The sequence below is a fragment of the Ictalurus furcatus genome, chromosome 16 (genome assembly GCF_023375685.1).
Source record: "Ictalurus furcatus strain D&B chromosome 16, Billie_1.0, whole genome shotgun sequence".
Classification (NCBI taxonomy): Eukaryota; Metazoa; Chordata; class Actinopteri; order Siluriformes; family Ictaluridae; genus Ictalurus; species Ictalurus furcatus.
Window position 1 is genome coordinate 15,648,977 of NC_071270.1, and position 20,642 is coordinate 15,669,618.

At 39.8% G+C, this 20,642-nt stretch overlaps 1 protein-coding gene across 3 annotated transcripts in view; it reads right to left on the bottom strand.

Moving 5' to 3' along the window:
* The window catches only part of cadm2a (cell adhesion molecule 2a), a 439,927-nt gene that overhangs the window by 63,329 nt on the left and 355,956 nt on the right, over positions 1 to 20,642 (bottom strand). For all 3 annotated transcript variants that reach the window (XM_053644759.1, XM_053644758.1, XM_053644760.1), the window contains one exon: positions 12,511 to 12,660. In XM_053644759.1, coding sequence (XP_053500734.1) covers positions 12,511 to 12,660 — 150 coding nt within the window. The remainder of the gene's footprint in view (positions 1 to 12,510; positions 12,661 to 20,642) is intronic.

Consider the following 20,642-nt stretch of genomic DNA (forward strand, 5'->3'; position numbering starts at 1 on the left):
CGATATGCTTAACATATTCTCTATCGCTTTCTCATTTCTGTCTTGGTTTATTTTGATGTGAGCGTGTATATGCTGATCCCTGAAGCCAGGACCAAAACCAGGGGAAAAAAAATCAAAAACATGTATGCCACTTTTGCTATGTTTTTAAGGTGAGATAAACCTCTTCAACCTTCTATGTTGAATTTCTGTGTGCAGGATGCCGCTTCAACAAAATTTCCCTTTATTAATAAGCAAAAACGGACAATTGTTGTTCAATTTAAAGTGAGACTTGTAAAGACTGAATAGAGGATTTAGGCCAGGATCAGACCTCTTACTGGTAGGACTAAAGCCAGGAGTATCAGCTCAGATGGATGCATTTTAATTAAACCAGAGTGACACTGAGCAAATCTTATGACCTCATAAAAAAAATCACAAGCCCACAGTGAGATAATGAATGCTACTGATATAATTCCCTGAGGTTGTTTATTTGGACAATTAGAAGCTGCTATGATTCATACACCATTATTTAAAACATATTCAGTGGGAGTTGCTTTAATATCTGATAAATTGGCCAATAGAGAGAATAAAGGCTACCGGGCTGTGTCTATGCCTGGTTTATTGTTTAGTCTATGTTTTCCGTGATAGCGAAGTGGGTGGATTGTTCCCACTCTAATTTAACACTGTAATGTCATAGGGGATATTTTCTTTTGCCTTTTAGGGGACTGGCACCAACGCCTACTTGCTAATTAGCTAAGTCAGCTAATTTGTACTAAAGAAGTGGGAGGATTATAATATAAGTGCATATAAGACCTGGAAAAGTGGGTTGATGGCTTTTTTTTTGTTCTGGGTCTGCTCTTGGTAAAAGTTTTTTTCCCCTCATTACAAAATGTTTAGAGCAGTCCAGTTATGTTTTTTAGAAAATCCATCATTTGCCGCAGGGAGTTATTGGATGCTCCTCAGCAGCTGCAACTAGGCTGTAGCATTCGTATACAGTATAAAAAAAAGAATACACACATTGAGCTTGCAATGCAATAACAGGGTCCTTGGGTTACAGATTTCAAAAGCTCCTCACACATGGACAACTATATTTGTAGTGACTGATCTTGAGAAAGATTAAGGACCTCTAGGCTAATCAGATTCCCAAATAAGACATTTAGTTGGGAAATTAGGAGATGGAATGGACTAATGCTCTGTCTGTGGTGCCTTGGAAGTGGTGATTTGCAGTTTCTACCTCTGAAAAAAAAAGTGGAAAAAAAAACCCCCATGAACGCCTCCATGAAAGCATGTCTTCTGTTTGCTCTGTCAGAGCACATAAAGCTCATAAAAAGTTACTTTAACTGCACTTTTACAGTTACAGGCCTGAGTGGCTACTGGTAGTGTTCTATATACTATAGTGAACTTCAATCATTCCTGCAACATTTTTACAGCAAAACACAGTGGAGAACAATGAGTAGCGTTAGCTAACTGGATAATGTTAGTGACAAATCTAATGTTGATGACTATCTTCTCAAAACAGCAATTAGTGTGGCCAATGTTATAGAAGTACTGTGTCTGTATATTAGCTGATCTAAAGCCGATGCTGCTCTAAACTAACTTAAAATTAGAGAAGGGGTATTTTACACTGTTTATGCAGCCATGATAATTAGGTGAAAGCAGGTGAAATACAAGTTGCAACTTCACCACGAACGCAGTATAATTATGGATGGTGAGTAGCAGCATTGGACTAATTTCATGAGCTCCCTGACACTTTGGTTGACTATAACGTCTTTTCTGACAGCTAGAGTACATCTCCTCTATCCCTCCCTCCCTCCCTCCCTCCACTTTCTATTCCTGCCTAAATTTTGGGCTCAAAAGTGGAGCAGCAGAAGAGGAACACAATGAAGCGAGAGCCTGGGAGCCTCAGTGAGACTTGCTCAAATGTTCACTGGCAAGATAAAAGCTGTTATTGTAGAGCCACCAAAAGCAAAAAGCAAGCCAGAATCTGATGAAGAGAACAGGATGGACATCTTTCCTGTGGTTGGGAAGTAGAGGAACTTATGGGTAGTTTGTGCCAGTCTCTGTTCTTATATTACATTAAAACTTACCAAATTCAACCAGTCACAAAGGATGGACAAATCATAACGAGCCATTATTCCCATTGAGCGTTTAGAATTATATAACCGTGTATCTTCTTCTCTGCACAAAATTGTGACAGCTTGGAATCCTCTGAAAGATCATAAGGAATAAAGAATATTCCTGCTTTGTGCCTGTGTCATTTTTTTCTCTTCTCACACTCTCTCTCTCTCAGACTGACACATGATCTCTTTAATAAGATACTTGTGACTCAACACCCCATAATTCTCTGCCTCGCTCAACCTTTTCCACCCATAATGTGCCTTTTTCTTCATGACAAATAAGACGAAGGAAAGATAATGTGCCTCTGACACATGGACACACATATGTACCCTCTCAAGTCATTGTTGCTTTTCTGTACATCACAGATCATCAGTTTTCATTTGCTAAAGAATTGAACATTAATACCCCGGACATAAGGACATAAAGTTCTACAAGTCCTACACATTCCTGCTTGTCCCTGCTGTGTCACAGCAGTGTGTTCAATCCTAGATGACGTGGCCACTTCCACGTTTGCTGCTTCGTATCTTATTCTTTTAATTAGAAATCTCTTCTGGAGCCACACAGTGCAACACGGTCATGGCACAGCTAAATCCGGTAGTGTTAAGCCAACTGTGTGAGGGTGTTCACAAAGACTGACAACTAATCTGAGTGGGAAGACTTTTAATTACCTTCAAAACATGATAGAAACAAATCTCTTCAATAAGTTATTTGCACTAAGCTTTACTGTAGCATTTAAATAATAGGAAGCTTCTTAGCTTACTTGATAATGGTATCTACAGTGGTACTTGAAAGTTGGTGAATTTTCTATATATCCGCATAAATATGACCTATAACATCATCAGATAACACACAAGTCCTAAAAGTAGACAAAGAACCCAATTAAACAAATGAGTCAAAAACATTATACTTGGTCATTTATTTATTAAGGAAAATGACCAATATTACATGTCTGTGAGTGGCAAAAGTATGTGAGCCTCTAGAATTAGCAGTTAATTTGAAAGTGAAATTAGAGTCAGGTGTTTTCAATTAATGGGATGACAAACAGGTGTGAGTGAGCGCTCTGTTTTATTTAAAGAACAGGGTTGTGTTCTGTTCTGATCTTCACAAATGTTTGGAAGTGCATCATGGCATGAACAAAGAAGATTTCTGAGGACCTCAGAAAAAGAGTTGTTGATGCTCATCAGGCTGGGAAAGGTTACAAAACCACATCTAATTAATTTGGAATCCACCAATACATATTCAGACAGATTGTGTACAGATTGAGGAAATTCAAGACCATTCTTACCCTCCCCAGGAGCGATCAACCAAGAAAGATCAGTCCAAGAGCAAGAAATGTAATAGTCTGCGAGGTCACAAAGGAACCCAGGGTAACTTCTAAGCAAAGGCCTCTCTCACATTGGCTAATGTTAATGTTCAATGAGTTCACCATCAGGAGAACACTGAACAACAATCGTGTGCATGGCAGAGTTGCAAGGAGAAAGCCACTGCTCTCTGAAAGGAACATTGCTGCCCATCTGCAGTTTGCTAAAGATTACATGGACAAGCCAGAAGTTTATTGGAAAAATATATATTTTGTGGATGGATGAGACCAAAATAGAACTTTTTGGTTTAAACGAGAAGGGTTGTGTTTAGAGAAAAGAAAAGACTGCTTTCTAGCATAAGAACCTTATCCCATTTGTGAAACATGATGGTGGTAGTATCATGGTTTTGGCGTGTCTTGCTGCACCTGAGCCAGGACGGCTTGCCAAGAATGAATTCTGAATTATACCAGAAAATTCTACAGGAAAATGTCAGGACATCTGTCCGTGAACTGAATCTCAAGAGAAAATGGGGCATGCAACAAGACAACGACCCTAAGCACACAAATTGTTCTTTGTTGTTCTAAAGTTCATATTTTGGAATGGCCAAGTTAAAGTCCTGACCTTAATTCAATAGAAATTATGTGGAAGGACCTGAAGCAAGCAGTTCATGTGAGGAAATCCACCAGCATCCCAGAGTTGAGGCTGTTCTGTACTGAGAAATGGACTAAAATTCCTCCATGCCGAGCTGCAGGACTGTTACCGGAAATGTTTAGTTATTGCAGTTATTGCTACACAATGGGGTCACACCAGATACTGAAATAAATAAATAAAAAGTATAATATTTTTTGTCGGAAGAGTGCTGTACAACAATTTGGCTAACATCCTCGAATCTGATTTGTGGCAGGGTGGAGAGAGAAAGAGTGAAGTATCTTTCCATTTTTCCTCAGCATAGAAATCACGTTAACCGTAATTGTCACGGAAGTAGGTTTACACGGCAATGACACATTTCCTATTCTTGTGAAATTGGCCTATCATGTGACAATGAGCGTACCTAATAATCTCTCTCTCTCTCTTTAAATTTACACATGCTACTCCTGAGAGACCAGTAATCCTGACCCCATATGCTCTCCGGACCTGCCTGATCCATCCTGATGCCCTACTTCTGGTTAGGTTCTAATCACCTGAAAACCACTCACTGCTGCTGAGGATGGTCCCACATGGACAACCTAAAGATTGATGAGATTACTGTGGATGGTACCACTTAGAAAGCATGAAGATGGCTGTGGCTGTTCTTCCTTCAAAAGCATTGCGACTGCAATTGCTACGAACAGTTTTGCACTCAAGAGTCCATCACTGAACAGTTGATAACTTCAACATGTTAAAACAATAAAGAATTCAGAAATTACTCTGATGATCATATTCATAAGTTGCTCATAAGTTTCTGGTTTCACAATTGCACTATTTGATTATACAGTACAGAATTATAGGAGGGAAAATATTTACAATCACACTATTCAGTGTCACCCAGATAAGGTTTTTCCTCATATTGTCTCAGGGAATGTTTTCCTCACCACCTTCGCCCCAGCTTGCTCATTAGGGATAAATTTATAAATTAAAAATTTATATCCAGAATTTATATATTTCTGTAAAGCTGTTACACCCTCGCCGGCAGATGGCACTGCGGCGCGGCTTCAGAGAGCGTGTGGGCACGAGACTGAACTGTTGCAGATGGACACGCGCCTTTGTTTTGGTTTTTGGTTCTCCCCCTGTTCAAGCAGTGGTTGATGTTCGAGGGTGTGTCTTGATTTATCCCAGCTGTCGGTGCTTTAGTTTGATTGCGGTTGTTATTTAAACCCCCCGTGTTGCTGTGCACTTGGCGCAGTATTGTTTGAATGTAATGGTGAATGCGTTACGCATGCTAAGCGGTCTTATTTTCATGTCCTGTTCTCGTTCCGTGCCTAGACTTTAAGTTTCATGTTTAAATGAGTATTTGAACCTCTGAGTGTAATGTATAAACCGCGTTTCCTGTGTTTTGTCTGTTGTGTAAAAATAAAGACGCTGATCTGCACCTGCTTCTGCTTCCACCTCCCGTTCCGTAACAAAAGCTGCTTTGTGATAATGTTCATTGTTCAAAGCGCTATAGAAACAAAATTTTAATGAATTCCACAACACAGAATGCATTATCTCTAATTCCTTGGTTTGCTCTGCTGTTCTGCGAAAATGACAAATAAACTATGCCCCAAAGTCCATGTTTTAATTGATGCTTAAATAAAATATCAGTATTAGTTAACATACATTTGTTATTAAATATGGTCAAAACTCAGGTCCACCATTTCCTCCACTATGGATGTTCTTCCCCAAAATATCTAATTTATTGGACAGTGTTATAATATTATGTTTAGGTAATCGTGAATGAGACGGGATGTGATAAAAGCAAAATGGAAAAGTGGCTTACCTAAAAACACATCACATGCCTTGTATTTAATGTACATATAGGACCAACCTCAACTCTGCCATTTTCTAGACAGCTAAGAGTGGTTAAAATTGCAGCAGAAGGAGAATCTTCCTGTTTGTCGCATCTAAACACTACAAGTGAGCTGGGAGCTAAATTCTGCTTCAGCTTTTCCCATCAGACCCTCAGTAAATCCCTAACAGCCAGAAGCAACCACTCTCCACTAGCTTGTTAGCTAACAGGTCATTCATTTAGCTGGGAAGTGAAGGGCGGAGTCAAATATGCCAGGAACAGCTACAGTAAAGCGAACACACTTGTTCACACATAGACATCTGCATTATTCATTAATAATACACCATTACATGTCGTAAATGAGATGATTTGTTGGTCTAATGAGCACAGGAAATGCACTTCAGAGTAATTCAGAAGCGAAACACTGGCAGACACACACGCGCGCATGCGCGCGTGCACACACACACACACACACACACACACACACACACACATAAAGTGCAGAAGGAACTATGGGTATTGACATACTTTTATCAGGAACTATTAAGCAGCAGCCCTGCAAAGAAAAATAAAGATGGCTATTAAATGCTGAATTAAGCAGTCAGCCTGTTTAAGGTTTGTGTGTGTGTGTGTCTGTGTGTAGGAGAGAGACAGAAAGTGAGAGAAAGTCAAGAGTGTGAAAAGGGATGGTATAGTGTTATGACAGAAGGCTTGACAGGATGGATGAGAAAAAGTGCAATAAGTGAAATAAACTGTATCCTCATGAACACGTATTTGTATTAAATGTGATGAACAGATGCAGAAGAGTCAGAAATGACTTTGAAAATGCTGACTAATTTGGCTAAGAAAACAACACTACACTCCTACACTGAAAAAAAAATGGCAGAGAGAGTCAGAAAGAGGGAGAATAGAATAAAAGCAAAACAATAAACAAAACCAACAGAGAGCAGGCCAGCTCGTCTGCATTGTAATTACGGGAGATGTAATTATGAGCGATGGTGGAGGCAGCCAGGCTCTGGGCTGAATGGAGCAGCTGGAGAAGTCATGTGGTGTTACCCTGCCTGCACTCACTGGGGGCCAGACTGTTTACATGCAGCAGCAGGGACACACACACATACACGCACGGACCCACGCACGGACGCATGCACGCGCGCTCACACACACACACACACACACACACACACACACACACACACAGTATATCTGAATGTATTTCAACTAGGTGTTTGAAATATAAAATTCTATTTTATACAATTTTGTAATCTGTACATCAGGGGTACTCCGAAGGACAGTCCAATCCAGACCAAGATCTAAACCTTCTGCTAGTTACCTGACACCTGGCTAAATGATTATGTAAGTATACGTGTATAAACGTTTGGTGTGGATGGCCCGTAAACCTTTCAGCAGGTTAAATGAATGAATGAATGAATGAATGAAAATTTTTTTTATTGTCACTATACACATGTACAATGAAATTAAGAGCCACTCCTTTTTTTTGTTCCGTGCCAACATGTACATAGAATAAACAAGAAGAATAAACAGATAAATAAGATAAATAAACAAGATAAATAAACAAGATATTGGGGCGGATGGGGGAGGTACTATGAAATGCACAGTTTTGAGACACTATAAATGCTTGCAACAGAATCATATGAGCAAGTACTTTAGTACTTTCGCTCCCCTTCTGTTCTTAATTGTTGGCATGTGACAACAATGTCCAATATGAGCAGCGTAATGGCATCACTATGACAACGCTGCATTTCCAAACTCTCCGGTCCTAAAGTAATAATGTTTCAATATTTGACGTTTGTCAGGTAGCTAATTTGTTTTGGTGAGTGGCATTAGCAAATTAGTAAACGTCGGCAGAGCTATGAAAATGGCCAGTTCCAAATGGTCAGATCCAAAGAAAGGGAGGGTTGACAGTGTGTTTAAAAATGACTGGACAAGTATACATTTATTCTCCCTAGAGAAGGACCAAACCTATGTGCTTAATTTGCAATGAGACATTTGTGATTATTAAGAGGGCCAATGTTAAGTGCCACAGTGAAACAAAGCACAGGTATTTTGAGCAACATTACCCACAAAACCAAAAAAACGTAACCAGATGAGAGAATCATATCGACTAACAAGACGTATTATATTGTATTATGACTATACTTAATGTACCTGGCTGCGAAGACACCTTAATTTCCCCACTGGGATAGATCGATTGATAGATAGATAGACCGCTCGATCAATCAATCTATCTATCTATCTATCTATCTATCTATCTACCTACCTACCAAATTGTACTATGTTGAAATGAGTATCCCAAAGGTACCCGGATGGTCCACTATTTCAGGTAGATTTTCAAAGTGTGGATCTGTGGACACAGATTTTAGAGAGGTGTAAATGAAATGTGTAAAAATAAATGAAGGGAATGGTAAATTAAATGATATGGTATAAATTACATAAGGAATAATGAATGAAGAAGAGCTGAAATGTAACGAGGAGTTTGTTTATGGTGACAGCGTTGTCTTCTGGGCAACAATGTTCTCTACTGTTACATGATGTGTTAGTATGTCCCAGTACAGGCATACTCATTTGCTACACACTCAAAAGTATATTTTTTTCTACACAAAAAGAGTACATACTTTTAGTGCATAGTATAAGTAGGTGAATTGGGACAGAGCAATAATTTAGCTAATTATGGATCATATGGATGCTAGCTAGCAGGCAAAGCTGCCTTATTGCTACATGGGGAAAAAACAGGAGGACAGCACTTTGGAAACCAAAGCGACAGCATAATTGATTTATAATTTAGTTCTTATTGCCAGTTTGGTTTTGGAAAGGTGCCATTCATTAGCTAATTCCCACCAATGCTAAAGTTAATTATCTTTAAATGAAAGAGGAACTATCCATCCATCCATCCATCCTCTACCGCTTACTCCTTCTTCAGGGTCACAGGAACCTGAAGCCTATCCCAGGAAGCATCAGGCACAAGGCGGGGTACACCCTGGACAGGGTGCCAGTCCATCGCAGGGCACAATCACATACACACTCACACACACTCCCATTCATACACTACGGACACTTTAGACACGCCAATCAGCCTACCATGCATGTCTTTGGACTGGGGGAGGGAACCGGAGTACCCGGAGGAAACCCCCGCAGCGCGGGGAGAACATGCAAACTCCGCACACACATGGCCCCGGCGGGAATCGAACCCCGGACCCTGGAGGTGTGAGGCGAACATGCTAAGAGGAACTAATATAATTAAAATATTTTGTGATATGAATTAAAATGCAATTAATTAATAATTAATTTTTTATTTTTTGCAAACACAGGTTTTCAAAACATAGTACCTTTACCAAATAAAGCTCCGTCACTTTACTAGCTCTACTTTCTTATTGAGTAAAATAACACAGCACAATACACTATACATGAAACAAATGTCGCTAGCATATGTTAAACACACACACAGGCACAAATGAAAAACATTCAAGAAACAATTGCTGACGGAGAAACATTTCCACAATACCCCTGTAGGCAGGAACAAAATGTCTGCCATTTCTCGTTCTCCCATTTCTCATTGTCACTCCTCCACTGGGCTAAACAGGCACACATACACAGGCGCTCAAACACACACACACACACACACATACACACATACACACACTTCCATTGGGCTAAAAAAAATCTCTTGCCACCTGTTTATATAACACGCAGCAGAATGAGGCGCTTTGCACTCACTCACTCACTCACACACACACACACACACACACACACACACACACATACACACAGCCTCCTGGGCAATCTCCGCTAAAAGCACTTCATTGTTCAGCCACAGACAGAGCTTGTGGTTTGGCTGCTGAGTTAGAGTTGGACTGGATCACATTAAAACATAAAAGATCTATTTATCAGAAGTGTGAAAATCTTTGAAAAACCTTCTCCATCTATATCCACACACAATTACAACCATAATCGAGACCATGAGATCATTTCATTAAACAAAACGTGTGTTTTGAATTTGACATGGGGCGAATAAACATACTTTATCCATTCACTCTTTTTTTTCCAAAAACAATCCATATGACCAGTTCAATAAATCAGACCAGAGATGGTAAATGAAATGAAAAATCATTGAAAGATTCTGAAAACTGTTCCCTTTCTAAACTAAGACCTCTACTCTTATAGCTCGTCTCTGGTCGATGAGCTTCATTCAGCTAAATAATTGACATAAATTTACATAAACAAGCCACAATAGAGGATCTGCTAAAGAAGCTGAGACGGTTCATGTTTTGAAAAGTAAGAGTCACTGAGTAACAGCCATTTTTTCATATGTTTATCATCTCTGCTACAGTACTCTGTTCGGGCCACTGAAATAATCTCTGGTCTGTGGTCCACCAGTTGATGATCCTGCTTTAGATTATTGAGACTCACTCAAGCTCCTGTTGCATGACTTCCTCTGCCACATTGTTATGTTTTTGCATTATTTAGTTTATTAGATTTAGAACTCTTTAGTTATGCACACTATGGCTTGCGTTAACCTCGACGGCTGGTTGCTGGTAAAAGCTCTTGTTCCAAACACTTTCTAAAGTTGTTTAGTCTCCATACACCTGCAAGTCACACTCAGTGCAATCAACATAGCATAACATCGCTCACAACACTGACAAGTACACCAGTACCCCGTATCTCTCAAACCAACACACATTTAAACACACATACACACACTCCAGCAGATGTTGTTCAATCACGCCCCTCGCCCGGGAGAGTGTAATTGCAGGGCAAGTATTACCAGCTTGGTGCCGAGTGCAGAGGTGCACAAATGGATTAAAGACCACTTTACAGAAAGCTACAGGCAAAGGTGAAGAGTTCAACAAGGTACAAATCTGCTCTGGCCCTCGGAACAGAAAGCATGGGTTCGCACCGTGGAAAACAAACACCTCAGAATGTGGGTTTCAACTAAACACACAGAAAGATGCAGATGTAGACACGTGGGAGAATACATTAGATATCCAAAGTGCACTCATTTCTCTTCTATCCCTAAATCTGAAATGAATTTAGTGATTTAATTATTGTGTTATATTGTGTGCACTTGGATCAACTGTGTGTGCTACTAGTGGGTATTTTGTGGGTGATTTTCTAAAGATAAATGTGTGAATTACAACCCATGTATTTAGTCAGGGAATGAAACAACATGTAAGTGAGATTTTTGTGTGTGGTAAATGTTTCCAGTAGTTGCAGCAAGTTATCAAATATGAAAGAGACTCCCAGAACTTGAAACTCAAGTAAAAAGCTGACTAAAGCCAGTGAGTCATTGAAATACTGTTCAAAATTAGATATGAATAAATGATTGCACACATAATTATACACTATCACGAGCATAACTTTGTTTTGAAGAGGGCCAAGGATGAAAAGATAAGCCCTACTTTATTTGCAGTTATGCCACAATTTCATAATTGTAGTTTTCTATAGCTAAAATACAGTCATAAAAGAATAATGTGATCATACCTGTACTGCCTTACGTGACAAAACATAAATTCAGGATAAGAAACCTGAAAGCTTGTGCTATGTTAACTTATAACTTGTCCATCCATTCATCCATTTTCTATACCACTTATCCTACAAATGGTTGCAGGGAGCCTGGAGCCTGGCGGGGGACACCCTGGTTGGGGTGCCAATCCATCGCAGGACATAATCGCACACGCTCTCACACAATTTGGACATGCCAAACAGCCTACAACGCATGTCTTTGGACTGGGGGAGGAAACCAGAGTACTCAGAAGAAATCCCCGAAGCACGGGGAGAACATGAAAACACCACGCACCCAGGGCAGAGGCGGGAATCGCCTCCCCCAACCCCAGAGGTGCAAGGCGAACATGCTAACCACTAAGCCTCACCGTGCCCCGGGGCTTCAACTGTATAATTTGACACCACTGTACCATAAAATATCAACTGACTTACACTTTGCAGAAAGTAACAGCTAAGACTGACAATGTACCAATATTTAGTTTTGAACATACTATAACACGAGATCTAAACATGCTCTAAAACCATTATCTGATCTATATCTGATATGCATATCATTATCTGATATGCAAAGGTTCAGTCTGTAGAAATGTAAAGGAAAATTTTCAATCTGATATATGCAGATGTGTAAGATTTCTCTAGATTTCCTAAAGGTAAAGTTGTTTCAATGCCAGTAGATCACCTAGAATAGTTATTTAATATGAGGCATGTAGACTAAGTAATCAGTCTTACCTAGAATACATAGATGCTCTAACACGTGTAGATATTTTAAAGTAGTGATCTGATTTAAAACCTGTAGATGCTCTGAAGGGAGTGATGTGATCAAAAACCTGTAAATGCTCTAAAAGCCATTGGATGAGTATGGCGTCCTGCATCATTTATCAAATGTAATATGTTAGCAGCCCACAACATAAATCATGCCACTGCCCTAGTTTGCTGTGTGGGAGAGAGAGAGAGAGAGAGAGAGAGAGAGAGAGAGAGCAAGAGCACAGCAAAGAAATAAGATAGAAAAAGGGAAAAAGAGAGGTGTGAGAGATAAAGAAAGAGAACAGAATAAGAACAGAAACACAATAAGCATTAAGTCACTTGTCACTAGGATTCCTGCTGTCCTAACATCGATGGGTCAGCTTCACGCACCTTTCTTATCCCCGAAGAAGAGGGTTTGCTGTGCTGGGTTTGACCACTGGAGGGAGGTGTTGTCATTATGATCCACGCGACAGGTCAGGTTGGCCGTCCCTCCCTCTGTCACCGTCACATTCTGGACAATTGGGAACTGGCCTTGGGCTCCTGTGAGACAGGCGTAGAGAGAAAAGCAGATTGTGGTCAGGTGTGCACACAATGTGAGCTCAGGGAAAAAAAAGCTTTACTGTCACTGAGTATCAGAGCAACACTGTATCAGTGCTGAACATGGAGGAGGTTCAATAATGTATGAAGAGTATGGAGATTTTAATAAAAACCCAGTTGTTTATTGGAAGCACCACAAGAAATTGTTCAAAGCGTTGCTTTACTTTGGAAATCTGTGCCACTGATGTATGGCATGTAAGGTACAAGAGAAACCTTGATTATGGTACATGAGGAATCCAGGTTGGGCTACCTGTGCTACCGCCAAGGAAGTATGACAACGTATTCCCTCGTGACAAAAAGAGCTATGCAGTTGGCTTTAGACTTGGAAGTTAAGTGCGTAGCTAATTTCCGACACAGTGTGGCTGTGTCTGGGGAACTAACTGTCTCCTTAATGCCCTTGAGCAAGGTAGTTTGTCCTGGTCTACATTAGCGTAGCACAGAAAGTAAAAAAATAAAAATAAAATCCTGGAAATTGAGGCACAATGAGTAACTCGCAGTGGGTGTCCATGAAGTGACTAAATAATGATAAAAACAATCCATCAGGGTCAGTCCCTGAGACTCAAGGTGTCAAGTTTTAACGAGAGAAGTGAGTAAAGCTTTAGCTCAGTTAAGAAATTATTCACAAACTGACATCTTCTGCGGCACCCCAGGGTTGGAGAACCCAATAATAAATGACCTTGCACCGAAGAGGAATGCAGAGAGGAGCGATAATGAAAATGTGTGCATATATAAAGGAGACCCTGGAGAATAAGTGATAGATGAATAATCCATGTGTATTTATAGTGTGGCAATGACGCGTCTCATACCACAGGTCAACATCTATGCTACAGCCAGTGTATAACAAGCAGTCAGGACAGGTGATAGATATCACACTGAGAAAATGAGGGGTAGGAGATAATAAAAGATTGAGAGAGAAAGAGAGAAAGGCTGTCATATAACATCCCTAATAGAACGCTAATGGCAAAAAAAAAAACTTACGGTGAAAACCTTAAGTTGACTTTGGGGACACGCTTTTGAGTGTTGAACCTAGAGGTACTATAAAAAAACACATCAGAGCATGCTGATACAAGGGAAATAATCCATGATAGGGTGAATAATCCATGATAGGGTGGTGTCATGCGGCCAACAAAGCAGATTTATTCCTATTATACCCAACAAGAAGAAATGATTTGCCAATTCTTATAGTTTTTAATTTATTAGTGAATAACATGTTATGAGTTTTACCATTACCATTTCTAGCTACATTTAAAGTTATGGAATATCCACAAGACAAGTTAGGTTCTGTTATCAGTTACATTATAGAAGCTATAAACAGTTGTTCCCTCACTTTTTCCTCTCTCTTGAAGTTAAAAATTTACTCTTGAAGTCAAAAACACAGCTTGTGAGAAAAGTCCTCTGTCCTGAAGACTCTCTTGTGGCAGAACACTTAGTGACTGCTAAAAAGTGCTGACACTTCAGACTCCTTACATAAATATTAAACAAACATCTCCTAACAGAAGGCTTTGCCATATCAACAATTATATTTTGTGTGCCTTAGAGCCATAACTACTATCAGCTGTGCTATTATGGAAAAGCAATAAATACCTTCTGAACAACCAGAAATCAGCATTCAATAGTGCTGTGATATAAAGAAAATTGAAACAACCATTGAATTGCAAGTGAGCTAGGGGCTGATGAGATTCCTGCTCCTGTCTCCTTGCCTGGTTCAGCCTAACAAGCTCATACCTGTTCTTCCATGTGGGGACAGGGCATTTCATGGCCACACAGGTCATAAAAATCTAAACAATTCCTCTCTGTTCAAGAGCAAAAAGTGCATTTATTTGAGAAATTCACCATTTTTTGCTTGAAGTGTGGTGCATTTGGTAAAACCCAGTCATAAAGGTGAAGATCTTTTCCCATATCTTCAGCAGGCCTCTCTTCTCCTCCATATTGAATAACCAACACAAGAGATATAGTACAATAACACTGTCACTATGGCAACAATCATTGACTATGGCACACTTGTATTCTGCTTATAGGTATATATCTGAATATACCCCCCTCCCCACCCCACCCCCCCAGCTAGGGGCTGTCTGCATGAGGCTGTGAGAAATTCTCCTTGAAAAAACTCTGGGCTCAGCTGGCTGTCTTTTCGAGTGAAGGGAGCTAGGCATCTGCGACTCGTGGTACGGGACTGGCCGCTGTAGAGGCACCCTGCTGTCTCAAATCATGGGGGACTGTGGAGGATCTGGAGGAAGAGCAAGAGACAGGTGAGCCCCTTTCGCTTGCTCTTTCCTCAGGTTCTTTGTCTCCAGTTCCATTGGGAGCTTGCAGTGCAATTTCTCACCTCGGACTGGTAAATCATCCCACCGACTCCACCTCTGAGGAGATGGAAGAGGAAGCACAACATGTGTGGCTGTCTGAATCCTACAAAGAGCTGCTAGAGGTTGTGACTAGGGCTGTGGAGAAGTTAAAAATATAATGGTCAGCTGAGGAGGAGGCACCTTGTGAACGAATGCTTCCTCACCAGTGGTAAGAAATCCTCTCCCTGCAAGAAGCTCGCTATTTTTCCCAAGCTCCATGCCGAGGTGTCGAGATCATGGGGAAAAACGTACTCCAGTCCAGTTTTTAACCCCATGATGTGAAATTATGCTGCCATCGTGGGGGGGAAAACTTATGGTTACAGTGCGCTGCTGTGGGTTGAAGAGAAGCTTGCGGGCTATCTTTCAAACAGCATGGTAGCGCACTTAGAGGAGCCAGCCTTGCCTACAAAGCCGTGCAGGGTTTCCTCACAGTTAGTGGGCAAGGCTTACGCAGCAGCAGGTCAGGCTTGTGGTGCTTTGCATACTATGGCTGTGCTTCAAGCTTATCAAGCTGACCTTCTAAAAAAAGCTAGATAGCGGCGAGGGTATTGGTCCCGAGGCAGTTGCAGAGCTCCACTGAGCCACAGATTTGACTCTCCATGCCATGAAGCAGACGTCCGGTGCCATTGGCCGTTCCATGGCTGCTTTGGTGGTCGCGGAGCGGCATCTGTGGCTTAATTTGTCGGGAATAAAAGAGAGAGACAAAGTGTGTTTATTGAATGCCCATGTTTCTCCTTCTGGCTTGTGCGGTGATGCAGTAAATACTGTCATGGACAGGTTTCAGGAAGTGAAGAAACAGTCAGAGGCATTCAATGATTTCCTCCCTCGCCGAGTAGTCCTCAAGTAGCTGACCAGCCCAAATGTTTTCGATCACCTGCACCGGTGTCTTTTTTCACCTTGATTAGCACCAATATATAAATTCCTGTGTTTCAGCACCTGATTGTCATTGTTGTTGTTGTATTCGTATGTTGTTGTGTGTTCCATAGTCCCGTTTATTATTTGAATGTTTTTGCCTAGTATTCTGTTTTAGTTCTTGTTTTCACTGTTTTGGCTATCTGAGGCCTGTTTCACGAAGCATGTTGTACAAACTCAGAGTTGCAGAGTAAGTTTTGAGTTGACAAACCGAAACAAATCCAACCCGGGTTAAAGTTAATAGGTTTCATGACGCTGGTTATCAACTTTCTCAGTCAACTGACGTTTTAACCCAATATCAGGGTTCACTCAGTGTGCACATACACATAACAGCCATACACATAACAGCAAGAGCCAATGGTATTCAACATGGAAAAAGGCAGGTGTGAATACTTCTGGTTGAAGAGCAAGAAATCATGTGGCCATATGAGAAATTTAAACCTACACTTACCACAAAAAACTGCACTGTCTAACACCGCAAAAAGCAACACCGGCTGCCAAAGCTTGGGAAAAATGGCTGATTGTGTAAATGCTGTTAACTTTAACAGGCTCACAATGAGAATAAACAGATTGGAAATTTATAACCCCAACATATTTCATGTAATTTAATTTGATATAAATGTAAATTATTTTAATTACTTGTTAATAAAATAAACATCAATTTGTGACAATATATTAGGACAGGAATAATGTGACTGCATGACCATATGTACCACTTGCAAAGAGCTACAAAGCAATACATAAAGTTTGTGGTACAGTAAAAGCGGCTTCAGCATGTCAGATTTTCAATGTGTGGCTCAATAAGCCGGCCGAGATTATCTATACCATCTGCCAAAAATCCATATCTTTTGTACAGATGGTCTTTGGGAAAAGCCAGGGGACTGTGTCTGTCCCTAAAAGTTCTGCCTTCGAAGTGCCTTTATTATTTGTGCTCTGAGCTCCATAAACAGTGAAGCCACCTCTATAACCATTAAAGGGTTAACTTTGATGTCAGATTTATATCACTTTGCTCACAGCTGATTGGTTCAAGTTGGGTTAGAGTTTTCTTACCCAGAAGAAAACCTGCTCCGGAGCAGGTTAGCCATGGAGTGTAAGTTACCATGCCAAAGAAACCCGCTAAAAACCATTATAACTTGGTGAGACTGAAAAAACAGAGTTTGCTCAAACTAAACTCAAACTTACCTGTGTAGCCACCAAAACTGGCTTCGTGAAACAGGCCTCTAGCTGCTCTTTACTTCAATAAAATCTGCACTTGCATCTGCCTCCTCTACAATTTCATGACATTAAATATGAACAATAAAGTTCTGTTTCTTGTCCAATGAGATTAAATTCTCCTCTAGTCTGCCCTGGTACACCATGCGTATGGTCTCCTTTGGATAATACTCACTATTCCCTCACCGAACATGTTAAGCTGAATTATTCCCAAAGAGTTCTATTTCTTCTTTTTCTTTTATTTTGTTCCAAAAGTGTTCTGATTTGTCTAAATGCTTCTTCAGCAGAGGACTCTTGTGTGAGGAATGACCTGTTACTGTCAGGTCATCCTGCAACTCTTTTTAATTGACTGCAGGCTTCGTTCTTACCTTATAATTAGTTTGAGAGCATATTGTGAAATCTTGCATGGCACACCAGAATGATTAGTTCCATTAGATTCCATAAACTTTCCACCTGCATATTATCAAACCAACTGTACTGACAGGGATTTTTAACACTTGTGTGTCAATTAAAAAAAAATTACACATAGGTCCATAGAGGACAAAAATGTCCATGTCCAAAAACTGTTATAAAAATATCATATATTAATATTTTTATCCACCTTCACTGACGTCGATTTTTTTTTTTTTTTTTTTTTTTACCTGCATCAGTTCTAATCATAATTACCAAACATTCATGATATCCATACAAACACACCCACACAATTAAAGCTGCATCATTTATTCAGTTAGTCTGCAGTGCTCTATAATAGAGCAGATTGAGAAAAATGGAAAAGCATGTGCAGGTGCATTACAGATAAAGTTAAATATTTCAAGCCTTTTTTTCTTTTAATCTTGATGATTACGGCTTATAGCTCATGGAAATCAAAAATCCAGTATCTCAAAATATTAGAATAAAGAATTTATAATACAGAAATTTCGACCTTCTGAAAAGTATGTTAATTTATGCACTCAATACTTGTTCGGGGCTCCTTTTGCATGAATTACTGCATCAGTGTGGCGTGGCATGGAGATAATCAGACTGTGGCAATGCTGAGGTGTTATGGAAGCCCAGGTTGCTTTGATAGCGGCCTTCAGCTCGTCTGTATTGTTGGGTCTGGTATCTCTCATAGATTCTCTATGGGGTTCAGGGTTCAGGGTTCAGTAATACCATGGTCAGCAAACCAGTTACTAGTAGTTTTGGCACTGTGGGCAGGTGCCAAGTCCTGCTGGAAAAAGAAATCAGCATCTCCATAAAGCATGTCAACAGATGGAAGCATGAAGTGATCTAAAATCTCCTATTAGATGGCTACATTGACTCTCTACGTGAGAAAACATAGTGGACCAACACCAGCAGGTGACATGGCACCCAAAATCATCACTGACCGTGGAAACTTCACACTGGACTTGGATGAGAGCAACTTGGATGCTGTGCCTCTCCACTCTTCCTCCAGACTCTGGAACCTTGATTTCCAAATGAAATGCAAAATTTACTTTCATCTTCCCCATGATTGTGGTTGTGTTTACTGAACCAGACTGAGAGATTAAAGGCTCAGGAAACCTTTGTAGGTGTTTTGAGTTAATTATCTGATTACAGCTCTTCTCAGGTCGACATTTCTGTATTATAAATTCTTTATTCTAATATTTTGAGATACTGGATTTTTGATTTCTATGAGCTGTAAGCCGTAATCATCAAGATTAAAATGGAAAAAAGGCTTGAAATATTTCACTTTATATGTAATGAATCTAGAATATATTAAATTACCCCTTTTTGAATTAAATTATATAAAAAGACGTTTCCACGATATTATAATTTTTTGAGATGCACCTGTATTTTCCCCATAGGCTAAACCTGAGAAAATAGTACACACTTCAGAATTAAAAAAAAAAAAAAAATCAGTGTTTTGAAACCCTGTCAACAAAATAAAAGCCTATTTACACAGAATGTCACGGGGATTAAATATTGCAGTTTGAATGGGTTTCAATGGGGACATTTTTGTCCTTAAGGTCCTGTGTGTAACGATTTTGTGTACCTAGTTTAAAATAGATTTATGAAAGCAAATGAGGGTGAAATATTAAAATTCCAATAAAAATACACACCTTTTGCAAAATGTATGCTGTTTGCATAATCACACACAAAATAATAAAAAAAAACAAAAATTAAAAAGACAAAAATGTCCATAAGGACGCACAAGGGTTAAGGTCTATGGCTCTGTAGCTTATACTATATATAAGCCCCTCTTTGCTGTGATAATAACCTCTACTCTTTTGGGAAGGCTTTTCACTAGATTTTGGAGTGTGGCTATGGGGATCTTACAAGAGCTTTAGTAAGATCAGGCACTGATGTTGGGTGAGAAGGCCTGGGGTGCAGTCAGCATTCCAATTCATCACCCAAAGGTGTTCAGTGGGGTTCAGAACAGGGCTCTGTGCAGTACACTCAAGCTATTCCACCTTGGTAAACCTCACTATTAACCTTAACAACTTCCTTCTTCTGTTAACCTTAAGAACTTAGGAACATTACTTCATTTGACTCATGAACTTTGACAGTTCCTCAACCTCAACTACATCACTCTAGTGACTTAGCTATTAAGCTAGCTAGCGAGAGAGAGAGAGAAAAACATACAAATGTGCGCTTTCTATTCATGTCTGTATTTGTATCTCTTTAAGATTATCTGCTCATTCAGAATAATGCACTGGTATTCAGTCACATTCCTGTCTTAACATATGTTATAATGCTTTACAGTATGTAGCATGAAATTATGAAGCCTTGCGTTCTTCCATTATAAACTGTTCTGCATTTAACTATAATTAATTAATATTTTATACAGGCTTATGTCACACATTATAACATACAGTATATTGTGTTATGAATACCACATTAAAATGATCTCTTTTTTCTTCAAATAGCACCATAATAGGTCAGAGGTGAAAAGTCATAGACATGGATGAGTGTGACTGTAACTGTTTTTAAGGACACATAGGTGGTCTCTTCATTATTCGTCTGACTAATGGAAAGGAGACTAACAAGTATGATGAATTTTCATGTCCTTTATGTATGCATATTGGATATGTATATGGCTTAATAGAATAGCCAGTATTCTATGGAGTTAACAAGAGTTCTAGTTAGAGTAAAAGTATGTGTATTAGACCACTGCTGTTGCCTTCTTATGCTTCAACACACTGTAGGAAAAATTGTCTCAACATTGAGAAGGCTAGAAAAAACTGCAGCAAACTTAAAGTGGCTAATTTCGGGTTTATTTTTGTCCTGTGTCATTTTTCTTCAAGAAGTATGAATAAGGGTTTTGAATGACTTGCATTAATTCCAGCCCTCTGGCTCCTGCAATGACATCTGGATCCAAAACAATTTCCTACTATAACTGAGTGTTGTAGAATCTGATGGTTTTAGGGTGATATGCCTGTGTGGAAAAAGCCTGGCTGACTGTCCTACACTTCACTGTCCATCTGTCATCTTTTGAGTCAT